Genomic DNA, 23,974 nt, shown 5'->3' with positions numbered 1-23,974 from the left:
TGTGTGTATGTATGTGCGGATACAAATTTTCGTCGACGATTTCGGGAACACGGATCAACCGATTTGAATAATTCAAAAAACATTCGATCCGTATTGATAAGGAGACGTGCTGATTAGTTTTTGGTAAAGGCAGGTCAAGCCGTTCCGAAGATACGGGGCAAAAAGTTCCGAAAACGGTAACTCAGTTTTTAAGAGAACGGAGCGTCCGATTTGCATAATTCAAAAAACATTTTATTTGTATTGACAAGATGAAGAATCGATACAACTTTCATTAAGATAGGTCCAGCGGTTTCGGAGATATAGAGAAAAAAGTAAAAAAATGAGCCATTTGGCGGTCAAAAATGATCATTAGACATATGCACATCAAATTATCAGATATTTTATAGAGATTTTAACAATAAGTATACATTTTGTTAACATTCCTATGGGTTCCGTACCAATGCTTATGCGTTAGACAGCGACGCGGCGCTTACGCGCTTTATATTTTGTCCCTATGTAGTTAAAGCAGTACGATTGCTTTGAAAAAAAAGTTCAGATCTTCCACAATATGTCAAAATAAAGAAAAAAATTTTTTTTTTCAAAGAAAAAAATTTTTTTAAAAAAAAAATTTTTTTTTTTAAATTTTTTTTTTCAAAAAAAAACTAATTTTTTGTCATATTTATAGTTTCTCAAAAATCTTATTTTTTCAAAGTAATTTTTTTTCAAAAATGTTAATCGTTTTTAAAAAAAATAATAATTTTTGGTACGGGAAGTTCCAGCAATTTGCCTTAAGGCACGATGCCCTAATTGCCTTAAGACAGAATTCCACTTACAGCTAGTTTGTTATGTATTGGATAAGGTGTTGTGGGTAAGAGTTGTTTGTTAGAATTTGTGAAATGAGAGAGAGATTCTTTCTTAAGAATTTACTATATGATAATAGTAATGTGTTGTCTATTAAGGTAATGATTGTGCTTCAATACAATATATATACTAGCTGACCCAGCAAACGTTTTTTTGCTAAGTAAGGTATATTTTAAACAATTTCTAGAGAATCAAAAATATTAATACTTTATGTGTATAAGTTTTTCAAATTTTTTTTGGATTCTGGATTTTGTGTATAATTGTAAATAATACTACTGATCTTATACAAAATTTTCAAATTTCTGCGAGGAGAGATAGAAAATGAATAAAGTATTTCTTCTTTGACCTGCTTTTTGAAAAGTAACATTCGATAAATTAAAGTAATTTTAATAAAAAGTATATATGTAGAGCAGGGCGAGGCACAAAGGTTCAATTTAACTTTGAGCAAATATAAACTATATTGTGAAAACCAAAACAACATCACAACAAATAACACATTTCAAACGAACAATTATCTGACTACGTTCAGTAAAACTGTCAGCTGCATCATTATTGTAGAAATGTGCTTTTTTGATTTCAAAAATTTGTTATCTAGACCTTTTTACCCTAAGGGCGGGGTAACCTGGAACGGCATTTTCCTGGAACAAAATTACATTTTTAACGAATGCTAAAAAACTACCAACTGAAGAAAATACTTTTATTATGGGCTTTCAAAGATAACCGTTTATCTCCTGATAGCAAAGTCATAAGAATCAATGTTATAACTGGTTATACATTTTTTCCCTCTACTTTCACATATTGTTGTTAAACAATGCTTAACTCTACTGGTTTTTGAGACATCGATGGTGGACCTTTTTAATCCCGGCCCTTCATATATTACTATCTATTTTTCGACAAATTCTGGGAAATTATAACTGGGAAAATGTTATTCGACAAAATGTTCCTTTGATCGATACCATTATAGTTTCTGAATTGAAATAAATCTAGTGGGGCGCATGGCGTCATGCCTTAAGGCAAATTGCTGGAAATTCCCGTACCAAAATTTTTTTTTTTTAAAGGATTTACATTTCTGAAAAAAATTTACTCTGAAAAAAATAGATTTTCGAGAAACTACAAATTTTTGTTAAAAATTTACTTTTTTTGAGAAAAAAAAGACTTTTTGAAGAAAAATTTTTTTTGAAATATTTTGGAAATTCTGAACTTTTTTTTCAAAGCAATCGTACTACTTTAACTGCACAGAGACGAAATATCAAAGCGCGTAAGTGCCGCGCCGCCGTCTAACGGATAAACATTGGTACGGAACCCATATGAATGTAAACAAAATTTATACTTATTGTTAAAATCTCTATAAAATATCTGATAATTTAATGTGCATATTTCAAATGATCATTTTTGACCGCCAGATGGCATTTTTTTTACATTTTTAACTAGATCTCCGAAACCGCTAGACCTGCCTTCATTAAATCAGATCAGTTCTTCATCTTGTTAATACAAGTAAAATGTTTTTTGAATTATTCAAATCAGACGCTCCGTTCTCTTAAAAACTGAGTTACAGTTATTGGCACTTTTTACCTCATATCTTTCGAACGGCTAGACCTGCCTTCGCCAAAAACTAATCAGCACGTCTCCTTATCAATACGAATCGAATGTTTTTTAAATTATTCAAATCGCTTCATCCGTGTTCCCGGAATCGTCAACGAAAATTTGTATCCGAACACACACACGCACGCACACACACATACTCACATACACGCGCACACACATACATCCATCTTTTTAAGGTATGCCAAAATATTCAGAAACTTCTGAAACGTAAAGATATATAAAAAAAAATATTTTCGATTTTTTTGCGATTAGGGTAGGACGGGGCTAGTTGAGCATAGGGGCAAGTTGAGCAATCGAAATATCTCGAAAACTATTCACCGTCCGTTTAGGCATTATATGGCGGAAAGATAGAGATTTGAAAGAAATAAACATCCCGCGATCGCTAGTGGCCGCTGGACAAATGAGTGAGGCTCACGGGCGTTTTGTTTATTTTGAGACCAAAAAGTAAAAAAGTAATTCATCACAAGTTTTCGTCTGGTTTAGTCAAATGTTATTTATTTTTAATCAGGTAAATGTTATTCTTCCATATAATTATAGTACATTTAATATGCACAGAGATTCTGGGTATAATTCTCACGTTTTTTTTTATAAACTCACTTTCACTTTGAAATTCCGAGTTGGGGTTAGTTGAGCATAGTTGCTAAACTTGTTCTGTCACTAAGACAATTACCATCAACTTCCAGAAATTAATTATTATTTTTAAGATTTAAGCTAAGACTATGAGTAATAATATAAAGAAATAATGATTTTAAACAAAAACTGAATATGATGGTAAAATAATTCCTAAGATACGATATTGTTTTGCTGATTCTACTTTTGGTTAATTATTCAAAGAAAATTACTATAAGTTTTGTTTTCTCTGTCAATAAAGACTATTAATATAGAACTGGTTATTAAAAACTTATTTTATTTCATCACTAATCGACATTAAACCTACAATTTCAGCATAATTTCTTAGTGCTCAACATGCCCCACCTATGGGGTACATTGAGCATACTTGACTTTTTGAATTTAAACAGCTGTAGCTTTTAAATTTTACATATTACAAAAAAATAGTATTAACACTTTTGTTAAGCGATAAACAACAAATCTATTAGGTCGTATAGCAATTTATTGAAACTTTTCATTGAGGAGCTACATCCGTTTAAGTGAAAATTTGCTCAACTAGCCCTGCCCTACTCTACTATAACTTGCCCTACGAGAAGTTAATAATATAACCTAGAAAATGTTTTATAAATATCAATGGGTATATAATTATACAAATGAGATCTTTCAGAGCACCGTGTTTAAGAAAAATATAATTCGCAAAAAAAGAGTGCTACAACGCCAAAAAGCGCATTTTCATATTAACATTTCATAAAAGTTAAAATGTTCAGTTTCTAGTAACACTTGCGATCCGTTTAATAACGTTTTTGTGTATAAATATAACTATAAACAAAACTACTTACTACAATTTAATCATAATTAAATAATATTTACGTAAAACATCCTATTAATCGTAATTGAACATCATCTATCAAAAACGTTTGACATTTCACGTATTAGCCACCGTCCATTGTTTTATTCAAATGACGCTTCTAAACAAATTTTCAAATTAAAAATGTAAAGTTCCTACGCGATTTTGAAATAATATCTCACCTTTCCGACAACCTACTGATGAACACAAATTTTTCAAGACTAATCCTAGCCAAAACGGTTTAGCCGTTTTTGAGTTTTAGCGGATCATTTTATCGAGAGCTCCATTTTTATATATAATATATATATATATATATATATATATATATATACATATATCTATATATATACAGTATACACATATATCTCAAATATATAAAATTCTTCTGTAATGATGTATGAAAATATACCCCTCCTGAACGATTATTCGGATTTTGTTAAATCTTTCTGAAGTTTGTTAAGATTAGAAAAATATAGTAATATTGTAGAAATAAATGGAAAAAATTGCAAAAAACAACTTATCATTGTTTGACGTTGAAAACATTTTGATACATGAAAACTGTCATCTGCCAAAAATAACTATTCACTTAAAATTTGAACTTAGTTTAAGCGAGTCTAGACAATCTTAATATATAATATTCACATTCATGATTATGAATAAGAAAAATGTAATATCTACAATATTATTGCCGAAAACCAGCTCAGATGTGCTAGAAATTAAAACAATATAAGATACAGTATTTGTTTGGCAGATGAAATTATATAATTTAATTTAATAAATAACATAATACGCTCAAAATTGCGCTAACATTATTTTTTTAAATTTATGCATGTTATATTTTGCTTTACTTTACTAAATATTTAAATACAGAAGAATATTTCTACTTATTGAAAAAATAATTTAGAATTTTTTTCATGTGTCAAAAATTTATTTATTTGGTATTGGATATAAAATATTTAGCAAGTTCATGATCTTAGATTGGATAGTGACTAGGTTTGATGATCTTAGATTGGATATGAACTAGGTTTTACAAATTATAATTAAACTAAGGTTTTAACAAAAGTAATAATGTTTATTAGTAAGAAAAATGAAATTTAAAAATTGTAATTGGTAAAAAGCAACTGATGTAGAGTACGAGATTATAAAAATTATAGACTATTATGTATGATATAAATTATGAAAGCAATTCTATTGGTTGGAAATAACATAGGTGATATTATTCTTTTACCGTAAATACTTTATTTATTTTTTCTGAATTACTTATACTGATCAAAAAACTGCAGTTTCCAATACTTATATAGCTTATACTAACAAAAAGACCATAACCGAAAGGACATTAAATAGAATATTAAAAAGTATAGGACGTGGGTACAAGACAACGTTTGTCGGGTCATCTAGGATATATATATATATATATATATATATATATATATATATAATAACCCTTTCGACTCGGATGCCGCCGCTCCGGCGGCATAGTCATTTTACCGTTGTGCTCGGATGCCGCCGCTCCGGCGGCATGATATGTTTTACCGTTAAGCTCGGATGCCGCCGCTCCGACGGCAAATCGTGTCGGCGATGACCCGTCGCAAACTAAACTTACATTTAATTTTTTTTTATTTTTTAAAAATTAATTTACTATTACATTCATTTATTGATTGATTTATTAATTTTATAAATAAATATATAACAAAATTAATTTATTAGCTCATGATCCCCATAATTCTAATAAAGATCTGTGAAGAAATGATTTTTTAAACAATATAGCATGGTTTTGAGTGCATTTTTTTTTAATTTTCAAAATTTTCTATTTTATTATCATAATAACTATATTTAAAAGCAATATAACCACATTTTGAAAAAATCCGATACAAAAAAAAAATCCGAGTTGAGAGATATGTATAGCACAATAATATTCCGAGCGCAGCGTACCGACTGGCAGTCTGACTCCCGAGTCGAAAGTGTTAAAGAAGCTAAGAATGAATTGTTTTTGCAATATCATTAAACGGTTTTTATTATTGCCTATTATTTGGAATGGTTATTTACGCAACTAAAATTTGAATACACTGTTATATTTATGTATTTTAAATGCTAATATCTTAAGTTGATGTTGCATATTTTTATATCACGTATATGTATATATATATACAGTGCCGGTCCTGGGATTCTTAGCGCCCGCATGCAACTTTTTTTCTAACGCCCCCCCCCCTATTAATTTTAACTGTTTTAACAGTTTATAATTAATTAATTTTTTAATTATTCTAGATTTAGTACTCAAATAATTAGATATAATCTAAAATCGTATAAAATATATTCATTTTAAATTTATTTAGAAAATAGTGGCGATTATAATTAAATACTTTTAAATTTTCAATTATTTTTAGCGTATGTGCAATTATAATATTTGGGTTTTAAAACATTTTACTTATTCATTATGCTATATATTTTATTGAGCAAATCATTCCAAGAGAGCTAAAAAAACTAGCTTTCCATTTTCAATCATAACACTCGTATTTCATGTTGGATTTTTTAAATTTTAATTTAATTTAATTTTTCATCATTTACAATATCCAAAATTACGTCGTAAACTTTTTTTTATTGATATCGTAAGAGCCGAATTGTATTCATCCAGGCTTTCCCGTTATATTCAGAGTAAGAATTTGTTGTTTTAAAGTTAAATTTTAGAAGTATTGTCCAAAAATCAGTGAAAACTGTAAAGAAATTACACATTTCTTAAACTATATTGAAAAAAATCTCATTATATTTTATATGTATTATTTCCGCATAGTTAAAAATTTAGAGTATGGGCACCACTAGGTATGAAAAAGCCTTAAGATTTTCGTTCCAAAGTAAATTTTGCTTTTATTTTTCATATTTGTTCCATTTCCATAACCCTAACTACGCATATCTTCAACATTCAAAATTCATCAGATGCAAAACATTTGCTACAAAAATAAAAGTTACAATTCTATTCTTCGGAGTAAACATGCCATTAAAGCACTGACTACCCTTTTTTCCGAATTTAATCTTTCGCAGGTTTGCGCTTATGGGATTGACACTAGATGATTTCTTCTTTGATTCCACGGCAACTTAAAAAAAATGAATAAGAAGATTAAGCAATAAATAGAGCTGGTATTCACTAATTTGCAGAGTCATTTATTAATCGATTAATTGCTTCTACTGATATCACATTGCAAAATAAATATGCTTTTTGTGTCTCCGTATCCCTAGTTAAGTTAGATTGTTTATTATTATTTATTAAGTATTCTAGATTTTATATAAATAATTCCAGATTTTATATAAAAAATATAAATTTAATTTTCGAAACTTGTTTTGGCGCCCCCTAAGGCGTGCGCCCGCATTTTTTGCATGCATCGCATGCAAGGCAGGACCGGCCCTGTATATATATATATATATATATATATATATATTTGTATATATATACATACATATATATACATACATATATATATATATATATATATATATAAATATATGTACATATATATATATATATATAATATGTATTATATATATATATATATATATATATATATATATATATATATATTAGAGATGGGTAACTCACTCCGGAGTTATCACTGTGGTGGACGAGTGGAGTTGTCTCGCCGGATTTGTCATATCCGACTTCCCTAAACTGGTTGCTTATTCAATGATTGTTGTGATTGAATTTTGAAGGACCAATTGTAAAATACTATAATTTGTAACTAGTAATATTTATTTTATGTTAATAACAAGTTATAAGTGTATTTACAATAATTTTAATATGTTTTTTGATAACGTATTGATTGATTTTATTTATTTTGTGATTTTCGACTGATGATTTTTTGTTTATATATCAATACTAGCAAACCCGACGAACTCCGTTTCGCCACCAGATGGTTTCATGAGACAGATGAAGAAATTTTTTGTTTGTTTTATATATGAAAAGAAAAAATTTGATTTTATTATACAACAGTAATGAATTTATTTCGATTACAAAAATGAAGTGTTTTTTAGTTGAACTTCTCTAAGTAAATGAAAGTGAATTCGCAAATTACCCGTTTCATTGAAGTGCTCTTTGGTAAACCACATTTTTTGTTTTTTGGTCTGACGTTAACACAAACAAAGCGGATGGTTTTCCAACTCGTGAATAGGCAACGTATAACTGCCCATGTGAAAAACAATGATTTTCTAAATAATCTATTTAAAATTTATCCCGCAAACATTAAGCGATTTGCCTTGAGACTTGTTATTGCGAACGCAAGGCAAACTGGAAATTGCAATCGTTTGAAGTCAAACCAGTTTGAAGACCAGTCAGAATCATTGGTATGTCACCAAATCGCCAGCAATTTTTGATTGAATGGTGAAATTCAGTGCGTGTACATCATTATTCTTTGCGGCAAGAATTGCTCGTTGACTTAACCAAGATTCATAATTCTGATAATTCTCACTAATGTCATTATTAGAATTTTTAATTACGGTGCGTGAAGTTCCAGCAGCTTGCATTAAGGCACGATGCCATTCACAACTAATTTTCTTAGCTAAAAACCTTGCGGAGCCCGAGACCTTTCCAACGAATGCAAAATTGTCGAAATCGGTTCGTGCGTTCTGGAGTTATTTCGTCAGGAAGGAAAACCCGACTTATTTTTATATATATAGAAGATAACCGCATGCTTTAATTGGCGCGAACACTGGTACTAAGGAAGCTGTCGCTTTCTCGTCTTCTAAACAGGCAGTTTTATGACCTTTTAGGTATACGTTTTTTTCCAGAAAATACAAAAATATTACTTCAAAGATATAGAACAATGAAATTGTGTTCAAGTGTGAATAACTCCAATGTATAATTTATTGAATAGTAAGGGGTCATATTTCTAACTACGGCAATCTTTGGCCGTGAATTTGGACACATTTAGTCTGTTTTTCCATAGCCTGAAATAACAATACTTTTTAGAGTGTAAAATATATCAGTGACGTCAATGTATTTAACCAGCAAAAAATATTTATATTATATTATTACTTTTACACAATTATATAATTGTATAAAAGTAATAATATGCTAATCGAACTACCTGATATAATATTAATTCTCGAATGGAAATAGCAGAAGAAAAAATTATAAAGCAGAAGTATTATTATTTGATGAAAATATTTCATGATAAGTGTTTTGCTTTTATTACAAAGTTTACTACATTATTTTTATATAAAATTATTCCAAAAAATCAATTATTTTCTCATCAAAGAAAGTTTTGCATTTTTACTTTGGTCAACACTGTTAAAATTACGAGTCGTTGAGTCGATCATGTGGTCGACCGAAAAGTTTTACAACTCGTCATTTATTTGTGAATTTTTTAGAAAAATTATTTTATTAATATTTTTTTAATTTTATTTTATTCATAAATTTTCATTTAAAAAAATTAAATGGGATTTGGAAAATCCTTAGATGCATAAACAACGTACTCGACGCATTTGTGTCGAGTATTTCGGTTTCAAAGTTGTCGGAGTCGTGGAGTTGTTAAGCGGATATAACTCCTCCCTGAAGCGGAGTTAAATCCGAGCCGATCCGGCTTCGGATATGATAAGCCCATCTCTATATATATATATATATATATATATATATATATATACATATATATAATATATATATATATATATATATATATATATATAATACGCTTAAATGTATCACCCGACTCCAATCGACTTTATATGACTTTAACCGCATTCATCGACTAACTATCATTCCGACTTCGAGCGATAAGACTTCAATCGACTTCATATGACTCAAGCCGAATCATTCCGACTTCGAGCGATAAGATTTCAATCGACTTCATATGACTCAAACCGAATCATTCCGACTTCGAGCGATAAGACTTCAATCGAGTCCATATGACTCAAACCGAATCAATCCGACTTCGAGCGATAAGACTTCAATCGACTTCATATGACTCAAACCGCATTAATCTGACTTGCGATATGAGTTCGAAATAGATACAATGCGTCGTCGTTCTTGCGTGTTTATTTATTTTACAGAGCGCTGAGAGCGATTTTGTTGGTGAAGTATCAATACCCAATTTTAATAATAATTAAGTGTTTTAGATTTTAAATGTTATCAAAATAATCCACTCAAAATTATGAAACAAGTTTCGGGAATCTTTCAATATAATACCCTTTTTTATATAAGTATAATTACCTTTTATAATTACAAAACACCAGAAAGCCAGTAAATTATATTCAACTTCTGATTATGTAAGTAATGGCTAATTCACATTAATAAAATTAACTTTCAGCTCTCAGTTTAGTTGCGATCCTTTACTGATTACATAGTAAAATAAACAATTGACCCATGATTCCAAATATTATTTTATATGCTTTAGTGATGCACAATTATTTGGTAATCTATTATTGTAAATCAACTTGTAGATATGTATCAACCGCCTTTAAAATTAAATCATTTTTAATAATTTTCAGAATATACTTTTTGATAGTAATTTATGTTTACAATTTCTACTTTGTCTGTTATATTGGTTAAACTAACAATTTTGATTATAAATTTGAATCATTTTTACTAAATAAATTCATTCATGATTTTTTTTGTCCATTTATAAACTTGATTCGAATCATGATTCGAATCAGGTTTTTTTCTGATTCAAATCATTCGAATCGGGAATTTTTCGAGTCGGCACATCACTAATATATATACATATATATATATATATATATATATATATATATATATATATATATTGAGCACAAATAAATGCTATCATGTTCTGCATAACAAATAAATAATTAGCATGATAGAAATGTAACATATTTTAACATACCTCTATTTTAATAACCACGAAAACATTTAACATATAATATGATAAAGACTCAAATTTGTATATATGTTCTTCGCTTAATTGGTAAAATTATCGTAGTATATTGTTTATACTTTTTTCAGGTGTGCAGTATTTTATTCTCAACATCGCTGCATAAATGTTATCGCGATGTCAACGTGTAAAAAAAGAAATAATGTTTAGAATACTCAGCAGATTTGACATCTCATATTTCAATGTATAAATTACTTAAAATATAGATGGAATTCAAATTTAAGAAATGACATTAAAGAATAATGAGAAGAAATTTAAATATAAAGGAAAGTAATTTATGCACAACTATTGAATAATGTTCTATGAGATCAACTTGCAATCTAAAACAATGTAAATATCAGACTTCAATCAATCGCAATGGCTATTTATAATCTAACAGGAGCACTCACAAACAACTCAGATCTATTTTGGAATAACTACACAGAAACATCAACTATGTGTCTTCCTCAAAACGTTCCGTACATCAATGTCATTACACAAATTCTATACGCTATTGTGTGCATTGTGGGATTATTAGGAAATACGTTGGTAGTATATGTAGTACTGCGCTTTTCAAAAATGCAAACAGTCACTAATATGTACATTGTAAATTTGGCTATTGCTGATGAATGCTTTCTAACGGGAATACCATTCTTGATTACAACCATGCATCTAGGGCACTGGCCATTTGGCAACGCCATGTGTAAAGCGTATATGATATCAACCAGTATAAATCAATTCACAAGTAGCATATTTTTATTTATAATGAGTGCCGATAGATATATCGCCGTCTGTCATCCTATATCATCGCCAAGGTTTCGAACGCCATTTATATCTCGAATAGTTTCGGTTATTGCATGGATTGCTAGTGCTTTATTTATGATTCCCGTTTTTTTATACGCAAGTACGATAGAAATAGCACAAGATAAAGCTACGTGCAACATTATGTGGCCGGAAAGCGGAAATGATAATGGACAGACAACGTTTACACTTTACTCTCTAGTTTTGGGTTTTGCAGTACCATTAACATTAATTATGATATTTTATTGTCTTGTTATTCAAAAACTCAGAACAGTGGGCCCAAAAAACAAATCCAAAGAAAAAAAACGTTCACATAGAAAAGTTACAAAACTTGTGCTGACTGTGATCACTGTATATATACTATGTTGGTTGCCTTATTGGATTTCCCAAGTGGCGCTATTGTACACTCCACCTAATCAATGCCAAACTCGAACGGCAGTCGCAGTTTTTCTACTATCAGGGTGTTTTAGTTACTCGAACAGTGCGGTTAACCCTATTTTATATGCTTTTCTAAGTGATAACTTTAAAAAGAGTTTTCTTAAAGCTTGTACTTGTGCGGCAGGTAACGAAGTGAATGCAACATTGCAAATGGAAAATAGTGTGTTTCCTCGTAAAATAAAAAATAGTCGTGGCAGAACAAATTTTAATCCTGACAATGTTCAAGGAGCAGTAACCGCAATCACTAATGATAGTTATAAATCTGCAGATGCAAATGACATTTACAACAGACCAAAATCTTCGGAAGTTAGATTCGGATTAAATTATGACTTGAGTGATATGACTGTTGTTTGTCCTACATCTGTCTAGTTGAATATGTGTCATTATATGTGCATAAATATGTGTTTGGTAATATATGTTGTTATCAAGTATATATATATATATATATATATATACGTATATATATATATATATATATATATATACGTATATATGCATATATATATATATATATATATATATATATATATATATATTTATTTTATATATATATATATATATATATATATATATATATATTAATTGTTGTACAAAATTTATATTATTATAATTATACAAAATGAACATATGTTTTTATTATATAAGATTTATAATATAAGGTTTATAATGAATAAGGAATGTACTATATTCCAGTATATTAAGAAACGTTATACTCTAAAGAGTAGAACAGTGAACAAACTAAAACTATTCTATTTTGGTATATTACCAATGAATAAGTATGTTAATTTATAATAATATTTTATTAACACTTTTTGTACAGAGATATCTTATCGCGACAACTCGGGACCGACTGCCTGTTCTCACATCCGTACGCACCATCCGGCACGACCCTTAACACAGCGACGTTGCCATACGCCTACAGTAATCCGCCTCTAGTGACGAAGTTCACAAAAATCCGGCCTGCCAAAAATCCGGAAACCGAACTCGGCGTCCTCGTCTTGTTGAAGAGTTTTGTTGTGCAATTTGCTCACGCTCTGTCGGGCTCAACGGCTGAGATCTGCTGTTAATATCAGATTTCAGCTGGAATGTTTGCGGAAGGCTCCAATGGAATGTTCTGAAGCGTCGCAGAAAATAGCTAAATGAGCGTTAGCGCGTGGGTGTGATAGTAGTGCTGCTTGAGCCAGACTCTCCTTACACGCTTCAAAAGCAGCTGACGTATGCGCTGTCCACTCTACCGGGGTTTTACTCTTCGGATCTCCACGCAGAAACTCATTTAACTGAATGCTTGAATTTGAGCAGCATTTGGTATGAACCTTCTATAAAAGTTTAGCATGCCCAAAAACCGTCTCAGCTCTTGCGTTGTCGCTGGCTTTGTGAATGTCCTAATAACTTCAACCTTCTCTCGCCAGGGGCGAGTACCCTTAGCCAAAACCCCATATCCCAAAAACTTTACACTTCTTTGGCCGAATACGCATTTAGTTGGGTTTATTACTACTCCAAATTCCAGAAGTTTACTAAACAGTGTCTCTAGGTGCGCCATATATTCTTTCTCGGACGAGGAAGAAACAAGAATATCATCGATATAGGCGTAACATAAATCTAACCCCTGCAACACCTCATCGATAAATCTCTGGAATGTTTGCGCGGCGTTGCGCAATCCAAACGTCATGTACGGAAATTCATATAGTCCAAACGGCGTTTTAGTACCGGTTTTTGCAATATCGTCTTCCGCCACCGGAATTTGGTTAAACACTTTCACCAAGTCTATAGTCGAGAATATAGTTTTTTCGTCCAAGGCTTGGGCAAAATCATGAATATGACGTACCGGATATTTGTCGGACTTCGTTCGCGCATTCAAACCTCTATAATCGCCACATAGACGCCACTCATCACACCCTTTTGGAACCATATGTAGCGGGGCTGCCCAACAACTTTTTGATGGTCGAGCCGTTCCTAATTTCGGTATAGCTTCAAACCCTTTTCTAGCAGCAATTAGTCTGTCCGGAGCTAATCTCCGCGGTTTTTGAACCACCGGCGGTCCAGGACTAGTTTCTATATGGTGCTGCGTCGCGTGCTTGTGTAACCTAACAGCGCCGTCTGTTCGTGTTAAACCAGGAAACTTCTCAAGAAACTTATGGTACGCCGTTGAACCCGTTACCATCTTTATAGTCGCTATTGATCCCGCTGCAATATCCGCCTGCGCCGTTAATCCTGTCATAGCATCCGTTATTTGACGATTTTTCACATCCACAATCAAACCGTAGTATGCGAGAAAATCTACACCAATTATTGGTTGCGTAACGTCTGCTATAATAAAGTTCCATGACAGGTCGCGACGTAGCCCAAGATCAACCACCATTGCCACCGCACCATAGGTTGCAATCGTCGTATTATTTGCGGCGGCTAGCTGGTATGCAATCCTCTTCCTATTTGGATTGCATAATAATGAGCGCGGAAACGCTGAAAAGTCCGACCCCGTATCAATCAGGTACGACACCTGACTCTTTCTGTCACTTAGGCAAACGCGGCGGCTTATCTGTCTTCCTGGGCGTATATCGTTTGCCGCTAATAACAATGGCCCACGGAGTTTTCCGAACGCATGTCGTACGGCGATCTCCATCTCGTTGCGTTCCAACCAAACCGTCGATGATCTTCGCACAGCGTTCGTACGCGCTCTTCCGAGCCTGACCGAGCGCTCGCGGGCGTACGCGATCTGCGCCTACGACAAAAGGATGAACCGTCTCGTCGGCGCTCTACCTGCTTCCTCAGGTCAGAAATCTCTGTTCGCATATTCCGCAATTCTGAGGCGATGTTGCCGTAAAAATAATCCGCGTGCGACAATGTGCTTGCAATCGCCATTGTTGTTGCACCCAATGCTGTCTCCAATTGCATAATTCTGTCGGCGGCTTTCGCATTCAAATCTATGTCATTGTTTTCCCGTACAGATATTAACGCTTGCACATGCGTAGGCAAGCGCGACGACCACATTAAGTTTAGCATTTCTTTTGAAACAGCTGAACCCGCTAATGAGCTTAGGTGCCGTAAAAACTGTGATGGGGTTCTATCACCCATTTCCTGACCTTCCAACAACTGGCGTAGCTTTGTTTCATCGGAAATGCCATATCGTTTCAACAATTCCTTTTTCAACACACTATGTGGATTATCTTTAGGGGGTTTCAGAATTATATAGCAAACTTTCGACGCATACCGCGGATCCAACTTACTAATGACCGTATGAAATTTTGCACTTTCATCCTTCACATTAGCGTGTACAAACACACTTTCAGCTGAAGCAAACTACAATTCTGGGTCCTGCTCGTAAAAATGTGGCAAATTTACGTTATCGCGGGGCACTACTACTGGCGTACTCATGTTTTCCACTGCATTTAACTTCTTCGCACGTGAATTCATTTAAAATTAACACACACACTAAATCACGTCGGGGTCACCACTTCGGTATATTACCAATGAAATGCATATGTTAATTTATAATAAAAAGTTATTAACAGTTTATGTACAGAGATATCTTATCGCGACAACAACCCGGGACCGGCTGCCTGTTCTCACATCCGTACGCACCATCCGGCACGACCCTTAACATAGCGACGTTGCCATACGCCTACACTATTATTAAATTAGACTTGCGAGATTATTACAGAACAAAATTTTGCATCGTTGAACATCATTTATAGAAACAATCGGTGTTTTGCTCAACCACGAGCTTGTTCTTAATTCAGTGATAAAATTTGGCGCCTCACATACATCCATACACCGTTGTAATATTTTGATAGCTTCCAAGCTTACGTTTATTATAGTAGCATCTTAATAAATGTATTGGAATAAATTAACAAAGTATGGTTATCAAATAATGAAACGTTGATATAATTTCAAACACTTATTTTGTTTTTTTGTGAAAATTCTAAATTGTATGAAAATTTAAAAAACAAGATCAAAATAAAAGTTACTATTTTTAGTAACATAGCAATATTTGATAATTTAATGTGCATATGTCTAAAAATCTTTTTTGGCTGCTAAATGGCCAGCAGAGCATACCTCTAAGCCAGCCCACCAGATTGACAAAAAAGTTTCCTTAGAACCTCGTCTAGTCCAGTTAATCTATATCACAGTTAATATATATGTACGAGTATATATATACAGGGCCGGATTTAGAAATTTGCCGCCAAGGGGTACTGACAAAAATACCGCCCCATTCCTGAATTTATACTTACCAAAAATTAACATTAAAAAAAAATTGAAAACTGAAAAATTTTGAGTTTTTTTTATATTTTGAAAATTTTCAACATTTTTTTAAACCAATCGCGCTGCTTTAGCTGCGTAGAGACAAAAGATAGAAGAGTGTAAGCGCCGCGTCGCAGAATAACGGATAAATAATATTACAGAACCCATAGAAATGTAAACAAAATTTATACTTATTATTAAAATATTTGATAATTTGATGAGTAATATCTGAAATATAAAAAATATCTGAAATTTGATGTGCACATGTCTAATGATCACTTTTGACCACCAAATGTTTCTATTTAATTTTTTTTTATTGGAACACCGCTAGACCTGCCTCCCACAAAGTTAAGCAGTTCTTTATTTTGTCTATACATGTATTTTTTTTAATGATATTGGACGTTCCGTTTCTCAAAACCTGAATTATTATGTTTGGCATTTAGGCCCGTATTTTCGAAACAGTTGGATCTGCCTTGGCCAATAACTAATCAGCATGTTATCGTTATCAGTAGGAATCAAATCTTTCAAATAAAATTTAATTTTAATAAATTTAATAAATAAAAGTTAATTTTTTTTAAAAAAATTCGAAAAATAAAAGAAAGGTTTTTTAAATTCAATTTTTTTCATTTTTCAGAAAATGTTAAAGCTCTTTATAAAATGTAATTTTCAGTAACTTTCCTTAAGGCACAATGCCATGCGTTACTAGTTTAATTTTTTTCAGCGCTAGAAGCTTGGAAGAAATTCGTCATCTTGAGCTCGAGATCTGTATAACATATTTTTCTTAAACTTTTAACTTATTTACGAATCTTTATATTAGCCAAATTGCCAAATTCTGTATTGCATTCGCATATTATGTTTTGTTAATTATATTTTTTGAAATAAAAAATGTTAATAAAAAATGAGTCAATTATATGGTATAGAATTTTTTTCTCATATATATATATATATATATATATATATATATATATATATATATTCAATATATAAGGCCTGGATTTTTTCAATATATTGATTGTTTCTTTTCCGAACAGTAAATCCAATAATAAAAAACAATTTGTTTTTTGAAGATGTTTAATATGACGTTTCGGAACTAGGTACGTTCCATCATCAGGTTTATTCTGTCAAATACAATGTTTTTTAAAAATATTGATTAACATTAATTAATGATGGTCAATACAGATTAATTAGAAAAAAATGTTTATAAAGGAATGGATTATGTACCGGGGTAAAGAGTAATAAGAACTAACTAAAAAAGGTTTTATATAAAATTGAGAAGCAAAAATTATTTACCTGTAATAATTTATATATCCATATCACTAATAGTTTTTTGTTAAAAACACTCGATTTTTTTGGAGAATATTTGTAGATGTTACGACTACACAAGACTTAAATACACTGATATGGAGTTCTGTCGGCCAGATGTAAAGGACAACGTACGGAATTCCTGGCAAAAATGATTTTTTATAGCTCTTGTATTGGTAATTTACGAAAAAAGAGGAAATATTGCTTTAGTAAATGTTGAGAAATATTATGTATATATATATATATATATATATATATATATATATATATATATACATGCATAAGCATATGCACACCTACATATTCATACATACATATGCACATATCTATATATTAATGTATCCACAATTATATACATAAACATATATGCAAGTGCATGTATATAGTGTACACACAAAAACATACATATAAGCACATATATGGATGTGCATATATTATAACACATATACATGTATATATATACATATTCAAAAATTATTAGGATTAATTGTTTTTAATCAGGTTTAAAAAATTTAGATATGAGTCATGAATGATATTGTGATCTGATCTTTTATTAACACTATTTGACGAATTCGAAAAGATTAAACTGCTTTCAGAAAAAAGTCTTTTAAAAGTACAATCCTCTCTTTATAAAATATTGGGTTCAAAGGTGAAATTATGTGAGTTTTCGATGGAATGCTGGACAAGAGTGCTTTGGAAATTTTGGCTTTTATGATGAGTGACGCTTAATTCATGTTGTCTCATTCTCTTATGAATGTACTGTGATGTTTGGCCAACGTATTGTTTTTGGCAATTTTTGCAAGGGATGGAATAAACTATGTTAGTATTGAATTTAGGAGGGGTGGTGGATTTAATTTTTGAAAACATTTCTTTAAAAGAATATAGAGCTGTTCCTGAAATAAAAATATTTTCTTCTTTGAGTAATTTGGCAAAATAATCAAATAAGCCTTCAATGTAAGGCATGCTGTGAAAAGTTGGTTTAATATTGTTGTCTTGGAATAATTTGGAGATGGATTGATAATTGCTACTTTTATGATAGGGAAGTCTTTTATTGGTAATGGAATTGATGAGGGTGAGGGGATATCCGTTTTCTAATAAAGTTTTAGTTACTAATGTTATGTTTTGGGTATGAAAAGAAGAGTGAGACAACATGATTGCGTGGTCTATCAAAGAAATGATTGTATTGACTTTATAATTTTTGGGACAATATGACGCGTAATGAAGGTATCTTCCTGACCATGTAGTTTTTCTGTACCAATTTATATATATATATATATATATATATATATATATATATATATATACGAGGTGTGTTCAAAAAGTACCCGGAATTTTTAAATTTCGCGGGTCTGGAGTGTCTGATTGTCAAAATTTTTTTTTTATTGTGTTGGTATACATGCCCCTAAAGTATGATGAAATTTTCAGCTATATTCACTGTTTACTTTGTCTGTGGTAGTCGCTAAGGTTCGACGTGTTTTCTGAGCTCGGCGATTTTTACAATGGAAGAATTGAAAAGTCAAAGAATTTGTATTAAATTTTGCGTAAAAAATGAAATAAAGTGTAACAAAGTGTGTGAAATGTTACAAAAAGCCTATGGTGAGTCTGCTATGAAAAAAACAAGTGTTTACGAGTGGTATAAGCGTTTCCAAGATGGCCGCGAAGACGTTGAAGATGACGAACGCTCCGGTCGACCCAGCACGTCAACAAACGATGAAAATGTGAAAGAAGTGGAAAAAATGGTTATGAATGATCGCCGAATCACAATTAGAGAAGTTGCTGATGAAGTTGGCATATCAATTGGCTCATGTCATAACATTTTTTCAAATGTTTTGGGCATGAAACGAGTGGCAGCAAAATTCATTCCAAAATTCCTCACTCGTCGTTGCTTGTTCGTAATTTTTTGGCCAAAAACAATACCGTAGTCATGCCCCAACCTCCATATTCACCAGATATGGCTCCGTGTGACTTTTTCCTATTCCCAAAGTTGAAGAGACCCATGAAAGGACGGCGGTTTTCCTCGATTGAAGAAAATCGCTGAGAGTGCTCAAGGACATATCAAAAAGTGAATATCAAGGGTGCTTCGAAAATTGGAAAAAACGCTGGCATAAGTGTATTATATCTGGGGGGGACTACTTTGAAGGGGACCACATTAATGTAGACGAATAAATAAATATTTTTTTGAAAAAACGAAAATTCCGGGTACTTTTTGAACAGACCTCGTATATGGCGCTAGTTGGCCATTATTTATTAATTATTATTTAGAAGTGAAACCACAATTATCGGATGTAGACTCGTTTATGATGTCAGTTTATTAAAAACTAGATTTATCATTATATAATTTTCGAACTACAATTTTCGTCCCGACAAAATATTCGATCATTAAAACCCAATCAAATTCACGATCGTATTTTTTTTCTCGTATATGGCGCTAGTTGGCCATTATTTATTAATTATTATTTAGAAGTGAAACCACAATTATCGGATGTAGACTCGTTTATGATGTCAGTTTATTAAAAACTAGATTTATCATTATATAATTTTCGAACTACAATTTTTGTCCCGACAAAATATTCGATCATTAAAACCCAATCAAATTCACGATCGTATTTTTTAAAACAATGAGAGATAATTTTTCGATAAAAACAATCCGCTAGCTATGGCTTGCTTGATGCCAGATTCGCATCAGCGTAGCCCAATGTAATTTAGTTTTGTCATCAATTGGCGTCATTCAACTGGCATCTGTCATGTGGTCGTGTTCATTCCGCCATATAACTCCCCTTTAAAAGAAAAAGAAGTATCCATTAGAAATAAATAAATAAGTTTAATTATTATAATTTGAAGGAGACTTTTTTAGGATTAATTTTTCTTGGAGGATCCATCGATAATTCCAAGTTATGTGATTTAAATTCTTGTGGAGTGCTTAGTTCAATATTATCTGTTTTAATTGTATAAGCTGGTTTCAACCTATCAACCGATATGCTCTTTTCACTACCATCCATAGAAATTTTGTATACTTTGTCTGAGATTTTTTCAAGGATTTTATATCAGTCAGTCATTTTATATCAGTCCGCCGCCGACCTCGGAAGAGTACACAAGTCTCTTATATATATTTTTCACATTTATTATTCTCAATTTCCTTTCAATTTTAATTTTAAAATAAGTTACTTTATTACCTCCTAAGAAATATAATATACCTGGTGCATTTAATTCCATTGTGTTGTGAACTCACTCAAACGGACGATTTCTACTACCTGCCCATACAAGTTTTTACCTGCGCCCCTCATAGTCAAGATGGTCAATACAAGAAGTCAAATGGTGAGTAATATTTCAGTAGATGAAACTGTTTTTGAAGATGCGTTTAATTTGGACAGCACCGTTGTCTGCGCCGAGTGTTTGTGTTTACGTGTATGTAAAAATTCACTGAAAGCAGCGCTTGACGAAAAAGACAGAATTATTGCCAGGTTAACGAAAGAGTTGGCAATAGCCAATTCCAAGTTGAATGGCGAAAATTCAAAGGTGCAATCTGGATTAAGGGCATCACCCCCAGCAGTTAATAGTACAAGTCAACCGGCCAAAGCGTCTCCCACACTTCCTTCTTCCTCCTCTCCCCAGGCCACTCCTAAACTACTGATTTTGTCTGACAGCCACGGCAGATCTTGGTCCGAGTTCTTAAGAGGTTTGTTAGGTACCAAATACAGTGTGCTTGGAGTGGTCAAACCCGGTGCGGGGTTCTCTAGCGTGATTGCTGATATCTCGGGTCTAGTTGCGAATTTTGGCGCTCGTGATCATGTTGTTATATTGGCTGGAACGAATGACACTAAATCTAATTATGCTATTAGGGATGTATTAGAGATAGCCCGTCATTCATGTAGCAAGACAAATCTATGTATTGTTACAATTCCTTACCGATATGACGATTATGCTCTGAATTCCAGAATTTTCAACGCCAATCGTTGCATTTTCCGTGACTTTGGTCGTGGTAAATTCAATAATGTTAGGATCTTTGATATCAATAGGTTCGTTAACAAAACTGACTACACCAGGCACGGCCTTCATTTTATTTCCAGTGCCAAACAGAAGCTTTGTCGTATTCTCGCAAGAGATATGCTGCCTCTGATAAATTCCGGTAACTCCAAATCCTTTCGCTTTCGCTGATGACGTTAATTCATTTATTCTCTGTCAGAACATACAAAATTTACCTAACAAATTAAACAAACTTGATATAGTTCTGACTAAATATAAACCAAATTTTTTATGCTTGACTGAACATTGGTTAACCGACTCTAAACTTTTATTAATCAAATTAAATGGTTATAATTTATGCTCCTTCTTTGCCCGGAATGTCTTCAAACATGGCGGTGTTTGTATCTTTGCTTCAACAAAATTGAAATGTAAAAGTATCAAAACTAATATTTTGCCTATAGAAAAAGTCTTTGAATTTTGTGCCATCGAAACCCATTTTTCTCACAGCACGTTTTGTGTTGTTTGTGTTTACAGATCTCCTGACCAAGACGTCAAGAAGTTTATAAGTTTAGTATATAATCTGTTAGATGAACTTTTTATTAAATATGATTCAATAATTGTTTGCGGTGACTTCAATATCCATTTAAACAAAAGAGACCGGATTAGTGATAGTTTCAAATTTAGCATGGAATCATTCGGATTATTTCCTACTATTAATGACACTACGAGAATAACTATCTCCTCCTCATATTGTATTGATAATTTTTTCACAAATATATCTACGGTAAATTCCTGTGTAATTAATACCGGTCTTTCTGACCATTATGGAATTTCGCTCTCTTTGCCTAATACTACTAATTCTACTTCCCATGTGTATCGGTATAAAAGAAAATTTAATATAAAAAATAAATTACTTTTCAAGGAACTACTAGAAAAAGAGACTTGGAATATGTTGGATCAATCCAATTATCTCACATTTGATTCATTTATAAATTCCTTTTTACATAATTTCAACACTGCTTTCCCTATATCAAAACATAAATTGAACATTAATAAAACTCAAACGTGGTACTCTCAAGGCCTATGTATTTCATATAATAAATTATTGCGTTCAGAAAGAGAATCCAAACATAATAGTAATTTTAGTTTTATGATTTATTTTTTGAAATATAGAGAAATTTTCAACGATTTATGTGAACTAGCAAAAATTAAGTACAATGATAATATTATCTTCACTTCTCATAATAAACAAAAAGCGATGTGGTCACTCATAAAATCGGAAGTTAACTTTAAAGCAAATTCTACCAATATTGAATGCCTTAATATTAATAATAAAAAAAATTATGATCAGCTATCAATTGCCAACGCATTTAATAATTTTTTCGTTAATGAAGCTTTTAATTTGACTTCAAATATAACTATTGATCCGGTCATATCAAATGCAATCTTTTCTAGAATAAAAACTAATTCAAATTCCTTTTATCTATATCCTATATCCTCCGAGGAATTGTCGCATGCAATTTCTTCTCTTAATAATTCTTATTCTCCAGGACCAGATGAAATTTCATCTGACATTTTAAAACAATTTTTCCCATTATTTATTGATAAACTTCTCATATGTTTTAATAACGCTATCGATAAAGGCACCTATCCAAATCATCTTAAACATTCAAAAGTTAAGCCTCTTTATAAGAAAGGGGCCACTGATTTAATTAATAATTACAGACCAATTTCATGTTAAATGCTTTTGATAAAATTTTTGAAAAAATTTTACATAGTCGCCTTAATAATTTTTTAACAAAAATGGTAAATGGAATTTTTCAACGATTTATGTGAACTAGCAAAAATTAAGTACAATGATATATTATCTTCACTTCTCTAATAAACAAAAAGCGATGTGGTCACTCATAAAATCGGAAGTTAACTTTAAAGCAAATTCTACCAATATTGAATGCCTTAATATTAATAATAAAAAAAATTATGATCAGCTATCAATTGCCAACGCATTTAATAATTTTTTTCGTTAATGAAGCTTTTAATTTGACTTCAAATATAACTATTGATCCGGTCATATCAAATGCAATCTTTTCTAGAATAAAAACTAATTCAAATTCCTTTTATCTATATCCTATATCCTCCGAGGAATTGTCGCATGCAATTTCTTCTCTTAATAATTCTTATTCTCCAGGACCAGATGAAATTTCATCTGACATTTTAAAACATTTTTCCCATTATTTATTGATAAACTTCTCATATGTTTTAATAACGCTATCGATAAAGGCACCTATCCAAATCATCTTAAACATTCAAAAGTTAAGCCTCTTTATAAGAAAGGGGCCACTGATTTAATTAATAATTACAGACCAATTTCATTGTTAAATGCTTTTGATAAAATTTTTGAAAAAATTTTACATAGTCGCCTTAATAATTTTTTAACAAAAAATGGTATTCTATTTAAAAATCAGTTTGGATTTCG

At 31.6% G+C, this 23,974-nt stretch overlaps 1 protein-coding gene across 1 annotated transcript in view; it reads left to right on the top strand.

Moving 5' to 3' along the window:
* LOC113371401 (somatostatin receptor type 2-like) overlaps positions 1-12,363 on the top strand; it is a 128,007-nt gene extending 115,644 nt beyond the window's left edge. The window contains exon 2 of the mRNA XM_026612030.1: positions 10,848-12,363. Coding sequence (XP_026467815.1) covers positions 11,134-12,363 — 1,230 coding nt within the window. The 5' untranslated portion in view covers positions 10,848-11,133. The remainder of the gene's footprint in view (positions 1-10,847) is intronic.
* The last annotated feature ends 11,611 nt before the right edge of the window (positions 12,364-23,974 follow it).

This window comes from Ctenocephalides felis, unplaced genomic scaffold (assembly GCF_003426905.1).
Source record: "Ctenocephalides felis isolate EL2017-DRISC unplaced genomic scaffold, ASM342690v1 CF-g0.4_SCAFFOLD_01492, whole genome shotgun sequence".
NCBI classification, from domain to species: domain Eukaryota; kingdom Metazoa; phylum Arthropoda; class Insecta; order Siphonaptera; family Pulicidae; genus Ctenocephalides; species Ctenocephalides felis.
Note: the sequence above shows the minus strand (reverse complement) of the source record. Positions and strands in the feature narration are given on the sequence as shown.